Genomic DNA, 20989 nt, shown 5'->3' with positions numbered 1-20989 from the left:
CATGTCCCCCACGCATCCTTTTACTGCGTAACACTTACCAGCCGTGCGCGTTTAGGTCCCAAGTACGTTTCTCCAATCACCTTCAAACAAAACACGAAGAAATTTGTGCAAACGTGACTGAATAAAAAAAATAAAATAAAATCTCTGGTTTGCAATATGGACCTTTCACTTCACTCGCTCACTCTCCCAGTGAGTTCGGCACTCGTCGCATCTTCTCTACTCTTTGTGGCCGCCTGTCGCTCTTGCTTCAATGACTGTGAAGTCAGAGGGCTGTCTATGCCCCCCACCCCTTTTTCTTTTTTTTTTTTTTTTTTTTGTAATGCTGCACAGTATTTCTCACCACCTCACCACCGTCATGAGAAATGTTCAAAAGCAAATTCAGGTAATGGTAAGTGTTGGTTCCCAAGTATTTACCAACCTGGTTGTGTTATCTTCAAAGTTGTCCATTTACCTGTTTTACAGGCGGCATTTTGAATCATCGTTTGTGCCTGTGAATGAACCAATGCCATCTTGCATTTGTTCTTTTCTTTTTTTTCCTCCCCAATCCATGTATTAATAGAGAAGACATAACAATGGCAACGTGGACATGGGGGCACAATGGTGGAGGCAAGTACTTAGGTGATATCTGCACATAGTGCTGTCAAGACGCGAGAAGAGTTTGAAGACTTGCCATTTCATTGTGATGGTGCACACTTCAAATGTCTGTGCTTGACATGATTGGCCTTTGATTCGATGCTCCGATGTGTCTGTGTGTAGCCCCACTGTGTGTTACTGGCATCCAAGGAGAACTCTGCTCCAGTCAAACTGGGAGGCTTTGGAGTGGCAATACAACTGGGAGAGTCGGGCCTCGTTGCTGGAGGTTCGTACACCTTTGTGACATCCCGTTTCGGTCTTTTTCGTCAAGACTGCCACTTTCGTGAATGCTGCTTCTTCTAGCTTATACCACGTGGCTCCCCCTTTTCAGGTCGTGTTGGCACTCCCCACTTCATGGCTCCAGAAGTTGTCAAGAGAGAGCCGTACGGCAAGCCAGTGGATGTGTGGGGATGCGGGGTGATTCTTTTCATCCTCCTGTCTGGCTGCCTGCCTTTCTATGGTACAAAGGATCGCCTTTTTGAGGCTATCATCAAGGGAAAGTACAAGGTGAGGAGTTTTTTTTTCTTTATCTTCCTCTGACATGCATTTCTGTGGACGGTATGAAGTGAACGCGTTTGAAAGAGCAGTAGGCACCCTCTCACTGTGAAAGTACGGCACACTGAGGTGTTGCTTATTTTGCTGCTGAGACTGTGTCTGCCGCAAATTCGTCATGCAGGAAGTCTGCTTTATTCTGTTCCTCTGCCTGCAACCTGACATTGTGTTTCTGTCGTCACGCTGCAGTTTACAGCTTCATACGTTGTTCAGGGACCCGAGACTTCATCTCTCTGAAAATCTTTTGTGTGCGCAACTGTTGTCCAGATGAACCCACGGCAATGGGCCCACATCTCTGAGAGTGCCAAAGACCTGGTGAGACGCATGTTAATGCTGGACCCCGCAGAAAGGATCACCGTTTACGAGGCTCTCAACCATCCATGGCTGAAGGCAAATTTGAACAATTTCCTTGGAGCCATCGTTGTCACGTTTGCATACACCAACATTGCCTCTGTTGATAGGAGAGGGACAGGTACGCCTACAAGATCCACCTGCCTGAAACGGTGGAACAGCTGAGGAAATTCAACGCCAGGAGGAAGCTGAAGGTCAGCACCTTGTTGAGTGTGATGATCTGGGTGAATCAAAGAAAACCAAAAAAGGCCCCCTTCTCATCACTGACTTTACAAGCTTTGCCATTTTCTCACTGGGTGCTAGGGTGCAGTGCTGGCTGCTGTGTCAAGCCACAAGTTTAATTCGTACTACGGCGACCCTCCTGAGGAGCTCCATGACTTTTCAGATGACCCAACCTCCTCAGGTGAAAAGCACAAGGCTTTGCTTGCTGCAGTTAATGCCTGTAGGACAGATGTGTCAAACTCATTTTTGCCACTTTGGAGTGACATTTTCCCTCGGCGGATCGTTATGACAGTGAAACCGAATAAATGTTTCATCATCTCTTCGCATAACTTGTACACAACCAATTGATACATTACTAGTTTTGAAATCACTCAACTATTTGTTAAATTAGGTATAACGTTTTATTTATTTATTTTCTAGACAACTGTCTTTTTTGGTGAAGTTTCTCTTCAACTCTTACCTGGCTGACAGTTTCGGCTGTGAAGGAAGCCGTCACTGCTTCCTTGTGACATTAAAAACAGCAGTTTGTTTGTTATTTGTTCCATTATTGTTGAAGTGAGTGTAAACAGGGTAACAAAATTATTGCAAAATCCCAACGTCATCTATTACACATGGCATTTCAGAACTGATTTTAGCAAGGATCATGCAAGTTGACACAGACAATTTTCTTTCGTGGGCCACATAAAATGATGTGTTGGGCCAGCTCTGGCCCCCGGACCTTGACTTTGGCACCTGTGCTCTAGGGCTTCGCGAAGAGCCACAAAGAAAAGCACCTTTGAACAATAGGATGGTCATTTCACCGGCGTTCATTTTGCAATTAAATATGGTCTGAAACTCACTATTATTTTAATAAGTGATCCATTTTGTCAATGAATCGAAACGTTTTAACTTCCACACCTCGAATTCGTACTTATCAAGTATCCAACCCTGGTTGTGTATGTATGTTTCATGTTCGGAACCATCTCTGCGTTTTCTCTTTTTCTTTGAAGTGAGTGCAGGCTGTCTGGTTCGAGCTTCCTCTCTCGGTGGAATCTGATACAGTATTAGCTGCACATCCCTGTCTCAGCCAAGTCTCACTTCCTTCCACAAGAGCTGCAGACTGCGCATGCGTTATTTCTCCACAACACTTGAAAACCACGTTTCGAATTCAACAGGAATTTGGAAAAATTACAATTTGCAATGCGGTTTCTTAAACGTTCAAAAGCTCACTCCAATGAATCAACCTGATGTGTTTTCTACTCTGTTGAATACGGAGGCACCTTTAACTCAACTCGGCTTTGCTGAGTCATCCAGCAGCGCTTCTTGATTTCTTGGTCGATTAGTTGCAGTTGTCTGTACCAGACATGCTGCTGTTCTTCGTGCATGTTTACGGCGTCTTAGCGGCTTATTTTTTGCTTCTGCTGATATTACTTTTTCCACTCTGCTGCAGCTGCTCTTTCTGTCACCCATATGCCCTGCGTACTCCTTCCATCGGCTTTCCTGTCGTTTTGAAATCAAACGGTTGTGCAACTGTTTCTGTCGACCTCCACTAATGCCACTCTTGTTCCTGTGCTTTGCTGCCCTTAGGACTGCTAGCTGCAGAAAGTACGTATCCGTGCCCCCACATGTTAGAACCTTGATGTGCGTTAATAACCCTTCTGCCTACCCCTGCCCCCTTTTTAGTTACATTTGTGTTCAAGGTTCCTCCTGGCCTTTGTTTCCCTCATCTACCTTAAAAAAAAACAACAACAAAAACCTTGCTCCAAAAACGTTCACCACCTTTAGATGACCAAACCCGTTGATGATGAGGACGAGCAATATACGAGTTGTTGAGATTTTGAATGTAGTTCACGAATTGTGACAGTATTCAATCAATTTTTCCCCGATGCGTGAATGTGCTGCTCTTTGCAAGCATCCACTCTTTGACTTTGTGAGCTGACTTTCTTCTCATGTCGTATTGATGCCACTGCTACTGTTTCTCTGGTTTTGCTGCATGTGTGGGCAATGCAGCAGGTACTTTGGCTTATATAGCTGAATGTTTACCTATTTGTGGTTGTGACTTTGCCTGTAGTGTGATCGTGCATCTGTCTTCCTTGCCTGTTTGTTGTTGTGTCTTTGTTTCTGTGGGTACATGTACCATGACCGGTGTTTGCATTTTGTGTTGTGTTGAATGTTTTGGAGAGAGTGCTCAGAATGGTTTGATCATCAGCGTGTACGGCATGCATTTTATATTCGAGTGAGTAACATGTTTTTGTTTGCATACTCAGGGGCAGTATCGCAGGTATTGGACAGTCTCGAGGAGATTCACGCTTTGACAGACTGCAGCGAGAAAGATATGGATTTTCTCCACAGTGTCTTCCAGGATCAACATCTCCACACCCTGTTAGATGTGAGTGGACCTTCCGAAGCTTATAGTTTCCTGTCACACCAAAGTTGATATCATGGCGCATGCGTAGTCTGTTGCCTTCATTATCATGTTGGTTATAATACCATTTGTCTTCTATCATAAATGCTCAGGAATGAGCATCTTTGATGGTTGCAAGGGCGGCAAATAATTAAGCTGCTATGGGCTATTTGACCATAATGTCATTTTGTGTGGTGCTGGATTGGCAACTTGGCACGTTAAATGACTTACTTAAAACATGTCTTCAATCTTGACTGAAAGTGATACTTGTTTTGGTCCCACAGTCACATTTCTTTGTGGCGGTTACCCATGCTTGTCATTTTATGGTGTTGTGCTTTTGCCTTTGCAGTTGTACGACAAAATCAACACCAGGTCGTCACCACAGATTCGAAACCCTCCCAGTGATGGAGTGCAAAGAGCCAAAGAGGTAAGCTTGATGCAAGTCTCATATCATGAACATGTTGGCCTGTCGTTGTGCCTCCGTGTGTCAGTGCTATTTATCTTTGCTTTATTCTTTTTGCTCAAGGTGCTGGAGACAGTCTCCTGCTATCCAGACAACACGGAGGCCAAGGAGCTCAGAAGGATCCTCACGCAACCACACTTCATGGTGTGGGCACGCACACACACACACACACACACACACACACACACACACACACACACACACACACACACACACACACACACACACACACACACACACACACACACACACACACACACACACACAGTATTGCGGTTTGTCATGAATGTAAATTTTGAATTCTTAAAGATATGAATGTTTTTTCTAGGTGGGTAGCATTTTTTTCTGAGGTAGAATGATTACACAACATAAAGGGAAAAAAAACCTCAGTGGAATTACACGCTGTTCTGTCAGGGCGCCGCATGCAATCCGCAGAACGGGCCTGGCAACACAAAGCTGCTTAGCACCTGAGCTGGGTTAGTGAGGTTAGACCTGCCAGGGAAAAGCTTGGGGACAGAAGTGATGACAAGAAGTCACTGAGGGGCTCAAGCCTACTGTTGCACGGAATGTTTGCTCTGATGGCGATCACGGTCAAAGCGGGACCGCTTCTGGACTCGCTCAGAGATTGATCGTAGAGGCACAAGGAATGTGGGGAGGATTTCAAAGGTGAAAAGCTTTTTTTGTGTCTTTCTGAGCTGCGGTGTCAATTGTAATGCATAGCGCAGAGTCTGTAGATTAGTATGTATGTATGTATATTGTACATAAGTGAATGCGTGTGTGTTAATGCAGTGTTTAAGGTGAATCCCCATCTATTCACGGTTTACAAATTGGCCTTGCCACATCTTTTTTCTTTTGTGAGTTTGAAAAACTCACCCCAACATCCTGAGATGCCACAAGATGGCGTCAACATGCCGGTTAATAAGAAAGTAGGCAGTCATTTTTGTCACGGGAGTATTGTTGAATCGAAATATCCCGAGTGAGAGACTATAAGACCTTTTGTGTTTCAGGAGGAGGTGAGTTTTAACCCGGTTTGTTTGTGGAAGTGATGGACATGCGCTGATCGCTCTATTTTGTTCATTTCTAAGGGTCATGTTTCAAGATGATTCCTCAGGCTCGCAAGCTTCGCCCTTTCCTCCAAATGTCACGATGCCCATTATGGCCAAACAGCTAAATTTTAGTTTCAGCAGAGAACAGGACTTTTTTTTTCCATTCCATGTCGGTGTTGGAGTACAAACTCTTACCAGCTCCAGCCATCATCTTCACAGGATATTTTGCTTTTGTTCTTTGGTAAATATGCACACTTGGGACTGAAACACATTCATCTCTGGTACACAGAATGGGTCCACTTTCTGAGCAGTATGATAGCTGGACATTCCCATAGTGTTTATACTCGTGTAAAATTGTGGGTGTGGGAAGAGATGAACGTGGCACTTTTAAGGCATCTGGAAATTGCACCCAAAGATGAGCCAGACTTCCACAAGTCCACAATTCCCTGCCAGATATCCTGGAGGAATTCTTTTTACTTTGCCACTAATTTGCCTAACTGACCTAGTCTGGTTTAGTCAGACAGGGAAAAAATAATTCTGCTTTCAACTACATGTCGCTGATGTCCGGTTGAAATCTCCTCGGTCAGAGTAACAAGTAACGATTCACATATTGATAGTTGTTCAGTCCCCTCATGGGTATGTTAATTTTTCAAGTGACTAAACATGACAAAGTATTGACAATGCAATCTTAACGGCTTAACAAACATGCCGTTTTCTTTGTTTCCTGAAAAATTATGCTTTTGGAAATAAAAGGTTTCTGCCTAACACTAGCAATATTATACACACACACACACACACACACACACACACACACACATCGTATAAGTGGATGGGCATGTTCAATTGGTATTAAGTACACTGTTGTGACACACTTTGTCGACCTCTATCCAATTAGGCCGAAATGCCTTGCGATCTCGTGCATGCTGCTTGTTCCACACACATAATACTAAAAAGTTCTGTCTTCCTCACAAGCTCAGCTTCATATTTGACGTTCCCTCCATTTCTTTTAATGCTACAGAAGAGGATTAGGGCCAATGAAGAAAGAAAAAATAAGGTTGGCAAGATTCTCACTTTAATCTCAGAATTCTGACTTTAAAGTGAGAATTCTGACTTTAATCTCAGAATAATACTACTATTTCCACAATTTTACACGAATTCTGACTTTAATCTCAGAATTCTCACTTTAAAGTCAGAATTCTGACTTTAATCTCAGAATTCTGACTTCAAAGTGAGAATTCTGACTTTAATCTCAGAATCCATCCATCCATCCATCATCTACCGCTTATCCGGGGCCAGGTCGCGGGGGCAACAGCTTTAGCAGGGAAGCCCAGACTTCCCTCTCCCTAGCTACTTCTTCCAGCTCTCCCCGGGGGATCCCGAGACGTTCCCAGGCCAGCTGGATGACATAGTCTCTCCAGCGTGGGACATGCCCGGAACGCCTCACCAGGGAGGCGCTCAGGAGTCATCCGAATCAGATGCCTAAGCCACCTCATCTGGCTCCTCTCGATGTGGAGGAGAAGCGGCTCGACTCTGAGCCCCTCCCGGATGACCGAGCTTCTCACCTTATCTTTAAGGGAGAGCCCGGACACCCTGCGGAGAAAACTCATTTCGGCCGCTTGTATCCGGGATCTCGTTCTTTCGGTCACGACCCATAGCTCGTGACCATAGATGAGGGTTGGGACATAGATCGACCGGTAAATTGAGAGCTTCGCCCTTTGGCTCAGCTCCTTCTTCACCACGACAGACCGATACAACGTCTGCATCACAGCAGACACTGTCGATCTCCCGCTCCCTGCTACCCCCACTCGTGAACAAGACCCCAAGATACTTGAACTCCTCCACTTGGGGTAAGATCTCCTCCCCGACCCGGAGGGGGCACTCCACCCTTTTCCGACTGAGGACCATGGTTTCAGATTTGGAGGTGCTGATTTTCATCCCAACCGGTTCACACTCGGCTGCGAAACGCTGCAGTGAGAGTTGGAGAGCCCTGTTTGAAGGAGCCAACAGTACCACATCATCTGCAAAAAGCAGGGATGCAATACTGAGGCCCCCAAAACGGACCCCCTCAACGCTTCGGCTGCGCCTAGAAATTCTGTCCCGAAAGGTTATGAACAGAATCGGCGACAAAGGGCAGCCTTGGCGGAGTCCTACCCCCACTGGAAACGATTCCGACTTGCTGCCGGCAATGCGAACCAAACTCTGACATCGGTGTTATAGTGACCGAACAGCCCGTATCAGGGGGTTCGGTACCCCATACCCACGAAGCACCCCCCACAGAACTCCCCGAGGGACACGGTCAAACGCCTTCTCCAAGTCCACAAAACACATGTAGATCGGGGGGGCCGTTCCTCCCAATCACGCCCCTTCAGGTCTCACTGTCATTGCCCACGTGAGCATTGAAGTCCCCCAGCAGAACAAGGGAGTCCCCAGCAGGAGTACTCTCCAGCACACCCTCCAAGGACTCCAAAAAGGGTGGGTATGCTGAGCTGCTGTTTGGTGCATATGCACAAACAACAGTCAGGACCCGTCCACCCTCTCGTCTACCGGTGTGAACCCCAATGTACAGGCACTGAGCCGGGCGGCAATGAGTATACCCACACCTGCTCTGCGCCTCTCACCGTGAGCAACTCCAGAGTGGAAGAGAGTCCAACCCCTCTCGCGAGAACTGGTACCAGAACCCAGGCTGTGTGTGCAGGGAAGTCCGACTATATCCAGTCGGAAATTCTCTGCCTCACACACCAGCTCGGGCTCCTTCCCTGCCAGAGAGGTGACATTCCATGTCCCAAAAGCTAGCTTCTGTAGCCGAGGATCGGACGACCAGGGTCCCCGCCTTTGGCTGCCGCCCAGCTCACATTGCACCCGACCCCTTTGGGTCCCATCCAAAAGAAAAAAATTGACTTTTGGAAAAATTATGTGAAAAAATGAAAACCAGGAAAGAAAACGGGAAAGAAGACACTTCCTCAAAGACACAACAAGCAAGACAGACGAAGAGGCAGAAAACAACGAGAAATGTTGCAATCGGATGGATACACAATGATGGAAAAATAACCAAACAGGTGAGGGAGAAACAGGGAGGGCGTACCAGAAAACTTCAAATGTCCACAGAAGCTGGGTTGAAAGAAATTCTCAAGGAAGGAAAGAAGGTATTTTCCCCGATGGCCAAGATTTTCCTGCAGAAAAGTGGAAAGCAGTTGGGAGAATTATTTTCAATGGATCCCAAGATTGTTGCTACTTCCCAAACAAACTTGCATTTCCTTTCTTCGAGCAGGTGCTTTTCAACTGTGTCTATAGTGATCTAAAAGCCCATTTCCTGCAGTTTGTGAGCAGCCAAGAATGTGAAGTTTTGATGGGAGCAATGAAGGACTTTTCAGAAGTGGACCTAGATGATCTTTTGGAATTTCTTGACAGCTACGGGTGTCGAAAAAGAATCTCTGCTGAAATCTTTCCCACAATACTGCAGGAAATGGCACACAAAGAGCTTATCCAAAAGCCCATGTTTGTGATTGACTGCTGGAGGGAGGTTACTCTTCACCGTGTCTCCATCGGTCTTGAAGCACTGAACAAGTTGTGCTTGGACTTGCAACCTACATCAAAAAAGTCTGCCAACTGCTGAAATTTGCAACTGATTTAACCCCAAAGCAAAAGGAAGTGATAAATCATCTGAAAAGGTTCATCAGAGAGTTGGATGAATTCAAGCTTCAGAAGTTTCTCCGGTTTTGCACTGGATCTGATCTTGTTGTAACCAATGCCATTCTTGTGGAGTTCCAGGAAATGACGGAGTTTAGTAGAAGGCCGGTGGGACACACATGTGGAAAGGTTCTGCATATTGCTGACAGCCATGAAAATTTTCCAGATTTCTGATCGGAATTCAATGCTGTTCTTGAAAGCAATGTCTGGTTGATGGACATTGTTTAGCTTTTTCATACCCGTAATGATGCTAATAAGCCATCGTAGGTTGCATCAGCACTTCATGGCTTGGGTACATTACCGTGTTCACTGTTTACGTTAAGTTTGTAGAAACGAATGTTGCATTGTTTGCTGTTTTTATAGTTACTGTATATAGAAATAACTTGCATTTGGTGTTATATTACAGTAATATACAGTTCTGGGGTTTTGTATACAAAAAGGCCAAAGAAGTTATACATAACCATTGGATGGTTGTTTCAACAGCTATGCTGTATTATTTAGGTCCATGCTTCTATTATTAAATGTAAGAATTTATTGTGTTCAATAAACTTACTCTTCATTCACTATGTTTTTCTGTCTACACATGAATGTTGAAGGATAATATACTTGTGTGCAACGGTGAATGGTTTAATAACATTTTACAGATATTTCCTAATGGCTGTAAGGCACGTCGGCCTCACAGTGCAGAGGTGCAGGATTCAAATCCGGTTCCGGCCTTCCTGTGTGGAGTCTCCGGCTACTCCGCATCCTCCCACATTTCAAAAACATGCGGGGCAGGTTAATGGAACACTCCAAATCATTGTCCGTGATTGTGAGGGCAGATGGTTGTTCGTCTGTGTGCACTGCGATTTGCTGGCAGCCAATTCAGGGTGTCCCTCGCCTACTGCCCAACAAATGCTGTGCAGCCTGTCCCAGCAGATCTCGTGACCCTTGTGAGGATAAAGCGGATCAGAAAGTGTGGAGATGATTTCTATCAATATTAACAATAAGACATCCATCCACCTTTGATCCACATTTTCTCCAGGGTCATGGGGCATGCTGGTGCCCATGGCACTGTTGTTTAAAATAAAGGTTTCAGAATGGGCAAGTCCGTGTACTTCCAGCCCACTGCTGAAAAGAATGCAATCTAGAGAAGTTCAAAAACAACAACTGGTTCATGGAGCAAATGTGAAGCTTCATTTTCCCAAAATTGCATCAGTACACATGTCAAATAGACTTCAGTAATTCCTCTCTCAACTTAACATACAAGTCACTTGCATCCAATAGATCTGATGGCGCATGCCATTCATTTTCCTCCATTAGTAAACAACAACGTTCAAAAACAGTTTCATGACAAGGACAATTGCCTTTTGTAGTGCACTCTTCCATACATGCAGCTCTTCCGTTCCAACAGGTTTTAATTGATCCTCGGCACTGCATCGCAGGGAATGAATACATGACGACTGGTCGACCTGAGGCTGTATCATGGTGCAATCTTGGTCTTCTTTTGTGTGCGTTCCACGTGTTCACAACTTCATCCAGCTCATCCTGAACACAAAGCAGCATAGTTAAATATTATATTTTCATTCATCCAAAAACAATTTGTCCAGAAAAAATCTACCTGCACAAGATTAAGAAAGCAGATTAAGACTTTTATCCAGAAAATCTCCTGAAAAGTGGCCATCATCTTGAAGAGTTTGAAATAAATTACCGTATTTTCACGACTATTCGACGCATCGTACTAATGGCCGCAGTCTCATTAATGGGTGACATTTCTGTATTTTACACATACACAGGACGCATCGTACTAATGGCCGCAGTTTTACAGTGGTAAAACATATGCCAGCTTAAACATACGGCATGCATGCGCGCACTCTAACACGTTAGCTTGAAGCATACGGTAGCATGCCAAAACATACAGATAAGATAAAAACACGTTTTTAAAAAGGCAACGAAAGCAGAACTGAGTTCGGGTGTATTTTATTTAGCCATCGTACAATGTTCTCACGTTTTTCGATCAATCATCACCCAGAAATCCATCAAAGTCCTCATCCTCTGTATCAGAAGCAGAGGACTGCACATCTCAGTTGTCATTGAATGCATCACATGCCAGTGTGAGTTGCTACGCATTGCCGAGCGGAAAGAAGTAGTAACGGCAAAGTCAACATTTCTCTCGTGTGAAGCCTTCCCACATTTGAAAGTAAAGAACAGAGCGAAACATGGTGGCAGCGCGTGTGTGTGTGTAGAAAGAATTGAACAATTGTGCAAGTACCGTAATCCATCAAAAACGCCGCGTTCCCTCTCGTTGTTGCGTATTGTGGCGTAACTCGCCAAGCGCTGCCTCTCACTCTTTGTAAAGTTATATTTGCCACCGATCATCCATTGTTCCCATGCCGTTTGCAACTTTACTTTGAACGCCCGGTTGATGCCAATGTCCAGCGGTTGGAGTTCTTTAGTCAAGCCTCCGGGAATAACGGCAAGCTCATTTGCTTGAACTTGTTTTTTCACCGCTGCTGTGTGATGGGCACGCATGCCAAAAGCATAACCGGTGGCTTTAAGTTTGAACTGAGCTTCGTCGGCGTGCGTGTCTTTTTGTCGAATTTATTTTCAGGGGTTCTTAGAAACCAAAACCGGAGTTGTTTTGCAACAAAGCACATTGCCACACTCTATACAAGTGTTGGTACTGGCTTGAGGCGTCCACTTACACGCCCACCCTTCACCATTGGCGGACTAGCTTGTCTGTCCTCTCTCTCCCTCTCTCTCTCTCTCTCCCTCTCCATATATGTATGTATACACGCCCACCCTTCCCTGATTGGCCGACTTCTTTCACAGTCACTTCCGCCTTTTCTCTATATAAACAGCGTGTCGGCAGTCAGTCAGATTTTGAAACTCAGCGCATATAAAGGACCGCTCCGCACCATAAGGCGTCCTGTCCATTTTGGAGAAAATTTAAGACTTTTAATGGCGCCTTATAGTCGTGAAAATACGGTAACCCAAAACTGTGCACTCTGTTTGCAAAGGGTGGACCACCGCCCTTCAATTCGCTGATTGGCTGTACTTCTTCCGTAAAGGAAACCTTTCTCCGCAGCAAAATTGTCTGAGTGGTTTCTACGCAAAAACATCTGCATCTGTTCGACACAAACATTTTCTGTGCCCGTCTGCACGGGTCCTCTCTGGGCACCCGCCAAAGCGTGAAACTGTTTTTATAAAATAACTTGCAACCACCTTAGAGTCACTGTTTGTGGTATAGGCTCCCGCCCATAACACATACCGGCTAAAGCCATCAATACAGCCATTGATGCCAATCCCGTAGGGCTTTAATTTGTCATAGCCATCCAGGTGCCAAAGAGCATTTGGCCGCCGACAGTTGTATTAGCGCCTTCTTAGGCGTCGTGCTCTTCTTATTCCCTCACCTACAGGGTCAACAAATTTTATAATTTGTCTTATTGTATCTTGTGACACAACAAATCCTTTTTGAATGGCACACAGATGAAGCCAGCGATAACCTTGCTTGCATCTGTCCACTAGTCATGATCTCATGCTGGACAAAAGCCAACACATCTCCCAGGTCTGACTGGTTCTTTCTTCGAAAAAGACCAAGTCTTTTGCATATCCTTTTCAGAGACCGAATACTTAAAATACTTTTGAGCATTATGTGCTAAAATTGCAAGTATTTCCTTATTGCTGAATCCAAGTCTAAAGTGTAGCTTGATCAAGTCATCCAAATCTGGATTTCCAGCCACTGTTTGAGTTGCACCCTCCATCAGTCACTTTATCTGCACAAGAAAAGACACAACAATTACAATCTGACAAAAAACAACGGTGGACATTTTCAAAACATGACTGCATGACCATATGGTTGTTAAAGTTAAAGTCAGAATTCTGAGATTAAAGTCAGAATTCTCACTTTAAAGTCGGAATTCTGAGATTAAAGTGAGAATCTTGCCAACCTTATTTTTTTTCTTTCTTCATTGGCCCTAATCCTCTTCCGTATAATACAGTGAGTTGTTCTATGGAACTTGTTGAGTCTTTACAAGTAAAACAAATGGGTTCCGCTGCATTGTTATTCTCGGTTCTAATGTAGAGGCAGCTACTTCCCCCTCCTTGAGTGTCAGTGAGCATGTTGGCAGGTTGATGAGCAAGGGCAGCTTGTAAATGTTAGTAAAAACAAATAATGGGTTAGTAACTTGATCAGTGGCCTGAGAGTATTCGTGCAAGCCACTGTAATGCTACGGGCGTGTATTTTAACTCTGAACGAATGCTTTCCACGTTGCCGCCCAGGCTCTGCTCCAGACACATGATGTGGTAGCCCATGAGGTTTACAGCGACGAGGCGCTCAGAGTAACCCCCCCACCCACATCCCCTTACCTGAACGGAGACTCGCCAGACAGCGCCAACGGAGACATGGACCTGGAGAACGTTACCAGAGTCCGCCTGGTGCAGTTTCAGAAGAACACGGATGAGGCCATGGTGCTTATATACACACTCTCTCACACACACACACACACACACACACACACACTCGAAATGAAATCATTTTGGAAAATTCCAGATATACCTCCTAACTCTGTTCTTTGCCCTGTAGCTCAAAACTTCTCTTTGACCTGCTGTTTGTGTGTTTCACAGGGCATTACGTTGAAAATGAATGAGCTCAACCATTGCATCGTGGCTCGAATCATGCATGGTGGAATGATTCATCGGCAAGGTGAAGTCCCTTTTGATTTTATATGCTCATGTTATGTCATGTAACTAGCCTAACCTTTTGTTTCTCTACTTCAGGGACGTTGCATGTCGGAGATGAAATCCGAGAGATTAACGGCATCAGTGTTGCCAATCAAACTGTGGAACAGCTCCAAAAAATGCTTGTAAGTTAGCGGCTGAGTTGCAGCGTGCCACTTCAATAGGATAGCATGATCTTTCTCACGTTACGTCTCATGCCAAATTCATGTTTGCAAACATGTTTTTTAAGTCTTTGTCATCCACAGAGAGAAATGAGGGGAAGCATCACATTCAAGATAGTACCCAGTTACCGGTCCCAGTCTAAGTCTTGTGAGGTACAGAACCAAAACCTGGTATGCTAACGTGTCTGCGTATGTGGTTAAAAGTGAACAAAAGCACAGGAAAATGTTTGTGTTGCAGAACGAGTCACCAGATTTGCCTCAACATTCGGCTGCTAATGGTCACGCAAGTGTCACCAGCTCCATCCTGGTGAGTGTTCATTCTTTGTGATTTTAAAACCGAAATAGATGTAAGAAAAAGAAAATGTGAGAAGTAGTGTTGTGAATATTTACAAAGATATTTTGGCTACACAATAGGATCTGCCAGCAACAATTCAGCCCAAACCTCGACAGGTGAGTTCTACGGCAAAGCCCCAGTTGTCTTCCATGTTTGCTTTAGCAGCAACTGCAAAGTGTACCAAATCAGTGTCAGTCCGAATCTGCATGCATGTATGTGAACCATTGCATAACTACAAGGACCGTATTTTACGGACTATAAGGCGCTTAGGAGTATAATGCTCATCTACAATGAATGGTCTATTTTTAAACCGTTTTCATATATACAATACAATACAATACAATACATTCTGATTTATATAGCGCTTTCACAACAGCGGCAGCTGTAACAAAGCGCTTTACAAAACAGTTAACATAAAGTAAAATAATAAACACAACACACAACATAAAACACAAACAGTCGTGCAGTCCTAACCACTTTTCCGTCACACGCTTTGTTGTTTGAAGCGGTTTGAGATGAAAGAGGTGCACCACAATATAAATCACTTAAAATAGAAGTTACAATAGTGGTTGCATTATGCATCCACTAGATGGCGCTACGCTAAAGTAATACAATACCATATAGCTTTATTTATATAGAGCTTTTACAACTGCTGCATCTGTAACAAAGCGCTTTAAGAACCTTGACCACACTTCTTGATCCATGTATAAGGCGCATTGGATTATAAAACGCACTGTCGGCTTTTGAGAAAATGGAATGCTCTTAGGTGCGCCTGAAAATACGGTTTCATTGGTTTAACTTCTGTCTTGGACTTGGACATTTAACCTTAGCTCAACTCTGCTCAGGGCTCCACTGAGGTTTTATTCTGACTCCCACTGGAGTGCTCAGCAAGAAAGGCCCTGCTGTCATGATGCATCATTTTGCAGTAGGGCGTGTCTTGCTTAGCACTCGCCTGGAACCCATATTAACAGTCCATCGAACATTCGAATACACGTGTTTGACTTAATCGCACCCAGTGGGGAAAAAAAATAAACCATTGTGACAAACAAGAGTTTTTCCTGTCACAACTTCACTTACAAACCTCAACACTCACAAGCTGCATGATTAATTTGATGCTCAAAAGGGACACACACGTACGGCTGAAGGCATATGAACAGACAATTGCATATGTCAGATTCAGTTTACACTTGTGAGTCGACCTCCTGTTTGCGCCGCACAACTACTCTACTGCATGATTTCTATGTAAGTGTATGATGCTCTCGACTCCATAGATCTCCAGACCTGCTATCCAGGACAAATTGTCCATTAAGGTAAGATGTCTGCTAGAGGAAGCACGTCAAAATAGATCCCGACTCACTCCATCCCTGTCGAAAAATGCTGCCCCCACGCCAATTTGATGCATAGGCCCCATACTAGCAGTTACCGTTAGCTAGTATTATGCATTCTCTCAACAGTGTGCTGACTTTGTATTTGTAAAATGTTGATTTAGCAGCCATTCCCATTTTCATACGGGCACCTGAAACAATCAGCGCCTTTAATCATATGGCCTCGCATGATTCCATCAACAAAAATCACGTCTGACTGTTCTACTCCTGCAGATCTATGTTCGTGCTCAGTTTGAGTATGACCCGACAAAAGATGACCTCATACCTTGTAAGGAAGCAGGCATTTGCTTCAGGGTGGGTGACATCATTCAGATTATCTCCAAGGATGACCACAATTGGTGGCAGGGAAAGCTTGAGAATACCAAGAACGGTACGGCGGGCCTTATCCCTTCCCCCGAGCTGCAGGAGTGGTGAGTGACAAAATGACCGCTGAAGGTCCCCTTGACAACTTTGCAGATTTGCATCAAACGGCCTCACGCGTGCCCATGTGGTCTTCACAGGCGTGTGGCATGTATTGCTATGGAGAAGACCAAGCAGGAGCAGCAAGCCAGTTGTACCTGGTTTGGCAAAAAGAAGAAACAGTATAAAGACAAGTACTTGGCCAAGCACAATGCAGGTAAACCATATGCGTTCACGTCAAAGTATATGCTGTGTAATACAGTACACAGTTCGGCGTTGGCATAGTAAAAACCAGAGGCTCAGTAGCCAATTGAAGGTGATGTTCAAGCAGCAGTACTTAAGTGTGCAGTCATTTCACAGCATTGTTTGCAAAATCAGATATGCATTTGCGAGATCCTGCTGTGATTTTTTTTTTTTTTAATGCGTCCTCAAATTTGTCCTTTCAAGTGCAGTGTTGCCAAACTGCATTTGCCTTGCCTTGCTTCTTGCCTCAGAGATCCTCACCTCACTCAGTGTTACTGTATTCCTAATGGACGTAGGCGCTGGATGTAACATTTTTGTCTCCTTTGATTTGAATGTATTTTACTAACCCTCGCGCTCCCACCCTCTGCCCATGTTACATGCTGTCTCATACCCAATGACTTGGCTGCATGTAAGTAACTCCTGAGAGCTGTTATCCAGCTTCCGTTTTCTTCCTCACCTTCTCCTTGCTTTTATTCCTGGTCCTCCCTAATCTGTGTTCGACCCTGGAATGCAAATGCCTTTTTGTGTGTGTGTGTGTGTGTGTGTGTGTGTGTGTGTGTGTGTGTGTGAGATACCTACGACTTTTATGAATACATTCCGAGATACGTCTTTATTTTGGCAGTGTTTGATCAACTAGATCTGGTGACATATGAGGAAGTGGTCAAGCTCCCTTCCTTCAAGAGGAAAACGCTGGTTTTGCTTGGTAAGTCTGGTTGGTGAAGTATGCTTTCAAGCTTCCACGAAGAATGACAATGAAGCTGTCGTTTCACACACAACTGGACTTCCATTCAGGTGCGCACGGAGTTGGCAGGCGGCATATCAAGAACACGCTTATCACGAAACATCCAGAACGCTTTGCCTACCCCATCCCTCGTAAGAAATATACATATGACACACACGCCTCCACTCACTTGTATACAGTAATGAGTCAGTCTAAATTTTTGTCCCGCCTAACTGTCCTATTTGGGCTGAACCTTTTCCTCATGTCTCCATCAGACACGACTCGGCCTGCGAAGAAGGATGAGGAAAATGGAAAGAACTATTACTTTGTATCTCACGAGCAGATGATGCAGGACATCAGCAACAATGACTACCTGGAGTATGGCAGTCACGAGGATGCCATGTACGGAACCAGGCTGGAGACTATTCGTCAGATTCACGCTCAGGGCATGATCTCCATTCTTGATGTTGAGCCACAGGTGAGGAACACCATGCTTGTGGACGGCAACAAATGCCCCTCAGAATTCAATCCGCTCCATGAAACTGTTCACTTTTGATTTGTAGCGAATGTGCACAGACTTTCCAGTAAAGAATTGTGGAAATCCTATGTAATGTCAAATAATACAATATCTCCAAAAAGTGAGTAAATCCCTTATTCTTTTTGGAAATATATTTTCACTTGGGTGACACGAAAAGAAATGACACTTTGATACAATGTAGTCAGTTTTTTAGAATGGAGGAAATGTACTTTATGGGCCCGAATATTAAAAGACCCTGAGTTTAAGACGACCCCTCTTTTTCAAGACTCAAGTTTGAAAAAAGACTTTTTGAACACCAAATTAATTTTTATACAGAAAGTAATTATAGTACATCTGAAAAAAATGATTATAACAATATATTTGAGAGAATAAGCATGTTAATTTGCCTCATTCAAATCTAAAGTGCAATGCCATTCATAAATGAATGGCTTCTGGTTTTTGAAATGTAAATTACATCATACTGTAACTTCTCCTCAGCTGCCGGTTAACCTGGCCGATCTTCGACCCACTTTTCTCCAGATTGTCAATACGTTTCTACATTTTCTGTTATCTCTTCTGTTTTTTTCTTCTCTTTTCCTTCTGACTGCTATTTTTTTATTTTTCTTCTTAGTGGCAGGGCTCACTTTGGCCTGGGGAGTCAAGTTCAGCATTCGCTTCAATTATATCTAGCGCCATCTAGTGTCGTGACTGGGTATAATGTCTAGAATATAAGACGACCCCCACTTTTTATTTCAATGTGAAAAAATATTCGGGCCAATATGGTACTCTCTTCTCTAAATAACTCAACGTACACCCGTTAATGTCAAAATGCCCCTCTGCAAAAGTGAAATCGACCTGACACCCTAGACTTTGCACCGCCCACCTTTTTTTGGCGGGAGCAGAAGAAAGCAGCACAAAAGTTAGCTTCAGCCACATTTTCGACTGTGTCAGATTCAACACCACAGTTTAATAGGTCCACTCTTAAATAGGTAAGGTGAAACTCCTCTCCAACGAAATCATGTTTGCAGCAAGAAATGTTTCACAACAGGGGGTATTTCACTGTAGCAAATTTGATCTCAGATACAAACACACTCACACATTTGTATGTGTACTCTTTATTTTTATTCCAATAGTGCATAAGTATGAGCACACACTTATTTAACACTTCATATAGTTAGTGTAGAAAGAAAAAAAGAGAGAAATTACGAAATTTACGATCAGCATTCCCTTTCACTGACATCAATTTCTTAGATAATGTCTTTTATTTTGCTTCCTCCGTCTTTCATTTTGATCACTTTTAACCTCTCATCCAGCGTCAGAGCGCTTGTCTTAGCTGCTTGACATCCAAAGGTCCGTTTTGTAGCCATTTTAGCAATGCAACGTCCATGCTGTGTCTGAATCTAACAATAACAGATACTTCCTGGACCCGGTGGCTTTTCTTTACACTATCTCACTGTCTCAAACTCGACCTACCCTCGATCGCCACCCAAGACAGCGTTGTTCAGCTGATGCCATGCAATGAACTTTTAAGCCAGCCACGGGACGCTTCGTAGTCCTCGATGGCCATAGTTAGCGCGATGGAACTTGCCATCTCTCTAATTAGCGCTCCAGTTAGCGTAAGGTTTTTGGCATGATAACAAGTAAAGCATTCCAGTAAACGTTCGTTTATTTGAACGTCCGTCGAGCCATAAGCAATTTACTCTCAGCGGCTAATCGGTTGCATTCCACTCTATCTTCCACGGATCTAGCTACAGTATCTACACACATAGACAGTGAGGTCCCTCTTGGCCAATTGGAGGCCAGGATGATGCTCGGTAAGCCAATGGCAGAGCAGCTATGAGTATGTTGCGTTCAGGAAACTCGCAGCTGTGACCGAAATGAACATCGTTCACAATGTAAACCAGTGTGGTGGTTGCTGTTGCCGTTTCCGAACGAAGCAGTAGAGGTCGTTGTTGGATTAGACTTTGTTGTAGTGAATCTCTTGGAGGCTTGAGCAGAGAAAATGATTTCGTATAATGCAACGTTTTTTTTTTTGTCATATGGGGGGCAGGAGAATGGGAGTGGTGTTAATGCATGAAAACCTTCTCACATTAGGGGGTATTTTCGCCCATGTAGGTTTCATTCTGGAGGAGTTTTACTGTAGCTGTCTTTTTAGGCAATACTGACTGGTAAATGATTAACTAACAGTTTGGTCATACACATACATAATGTTATTTGTGCTACAGTTAATAGAGATGAAGTTCCCAAAGGTAGTGGCGCTTGAAGCGCTGTGTGTCAGAGTGTTAACTAGGCACTTAATTAAATTGAATTGAATACGTTATTGTCAAATGTGCTGTGTGTAAGAGCACAGATGAAATTTCTTCCCTCTCAACATAAAACAAGAGGAGCCGCTCCGGGTGTCCGTGCCGCCATCAAAAGAAAAGTCAACAAAAAATGACAAAATAATACAAGACAACACATGAGACACAGACAATCGTGCAATTAAGGGTGACAAAGACTGGGTTTATTAATAACAGGGCAAATTCCAGTCACAACACACCTAGCCGTAGTTCACCAAAGAAGACGCCCAGTGTCCTCGCCAAAGGTTTGCCTTGGAAAATAAACGTGTAGCTGGCATTGCTGCTGAGGAGGTGACGCCCATGGGTACACGTAATTTGGTCACAAATTCTCCTACTTCTAACGGAAGTATTGTTCGTCTCAGTTGCTGTTAAGCACATGCCATGATTGACATCGCCGCCTGGGATCGTAAATTTTTATGCCTGGAGTCAGCTTTAAAAAAATAAAATAAATAAATACCCCTCCGCAGCAAACTACGGTGTAGGCAAAAATGGCTGCCGCTGCCACCCGGAACGTAGCGTAAATGTAGCTTTAATAGGCTCGCACAGGTTCGAGTGACGTTATATAGACAGTAGAAAACGAGAGTTCAACTTTTGCCATCTACACACAAGCACAAACCTCGGTGACACTGGCAAATGCTAAAGGCAAAGTAAACTACACAGACCTGTTGAGGGTTTTTCTCTCTCCCTCATTTTAGGCACTAAAGATTCTCAGAACCGCCGAGTTTGCTCCCTACGTCGTCTTCATCGCAGCTCCCACGATCACACCAGGCCTGACGGAGGTACAGTGACCGGCTTTCACGCGGCTTCCCTTGCACTCACGTGGTATTTGCCTGT

At 44.2% G+C, this 20989-nt stretch overlaps 2 protein-coding genes across 7 annotated transcripts in view; one reads left to right on the top strand and one right to left on the bottom strand.

Moving 5' to 3' along the window:
- The window catches only part of LOC127596382 (probable G-protein coupled receptor 34), a 281249-nt gene that overhangs the window by 4739 nt on the left and 255521 nt on the right, over positions 1-20989 (bottom strand). Inside the window, exons 1-2 of one of the 4 annotated variants that reach the window (XM_052058806.1) lie at positions 163-256; positions 39-80 (exon numbers count right to left, since the gene is read on the bottom strand). The exons of 2 other annotated variants lie outside the window; for them this stretch is intronic. The gene's annotated coding sequence lies outside the window, so the exon portion shown is untranslated. Of the gene's footprint in view, positions 1-38; positions 257-20989 lie in introns of those variants that run through there. One more of the 4 variants, XM_052058805.1, reaches the window with a different exon arrangement.
- LOC127596422 (peripheral plasma membrane protein CASK-like) overlaps positions 1-20989 on the top strand; it is a 47194-nt gene that overhangs the window by 22517 nt on the left and 3688 nt on the right. Inside the window, exons 6-26 of one of the 3 annotated variants that reach the window (XM_052058957.1) lie at positions 757-859; positions 965-1140; positions 1453-1575; positions 1647-1730; positions 1840-1939; positions 3325-3342; positions 4005-4126; positions 4491-4568; positions 4668-4748; positions 13598-13786; positions 13943-14021; positions 14096-14181; positions 14302-14370; positions 14456-14524; positions 14632-14667; positions 16150-16346; positions 16437-16552; positions 17216-17281; positions 17371-17451; positions 17575-17777; positions 20851-20934. In XM_052058957.1, coding sequence (XP_051914917.1) covers positions 757-859; positions 965-1140; positions 1453-1575; positions 1647-1730; positions 1840-1939; positions 3325-3342; positions 4005-4126; positions 4491-4568; positions 4668-4748; positions 13598-13786; positions 13943-14021; positions 14096-14181; positions 14302-14370; positions 14456-14524; positions 14632-14667; positions 16150-16346; positions 16437-16552; positions 17216-17281; positions 17371-17451; positions 17575-17777; positions 20851-20934 — 2160 coding nt within the window. Of the gene's footprint in view, positions 1-756; positions 860-964; positions 1141-1452; positions 1576-1646; positions 1731-1839; positions 1940-3324; positions 3343-4004; positions 4127-4490; positions 4569-4667; positions 4749-13597; positions 13787-13942; positions 14022-14095; positions 14182-14301; positions 14371-14455; positions 14525-14631; positions 14668-16149; positions 16347-16436; positions 16553-17200; positions 17282-17370; positions 17452-17574; positions 17778-20850; positions 20935-20989 lie in introns of all 3 variants that reach the window. The other 2 variants (XM_052058955.1, XM_052058958.1) reach the window with 2 other exon arrangements.

The sequence above is a fragment of the Hippocampus zosterae genome, chromosome 2 (genome assembly GCF_025434085.1).
Source record: "Hippocampus zosterae strain Florida chromosome 2, ASM2543408v3, whole genome shotgun sequence".
In the NCBI taxonomy this organism is placed as follows: Eukaryota; Metazoa; Chordata; class Actinopteri; order Syngnathiformes; family Syngnathidae; genus Hippocampus; species Hippocampus zosterae.
Note: the sequence above shows the minus strand (reverse complement) of the source record. Positions and strands in the feature narration are given on the sequence as shown.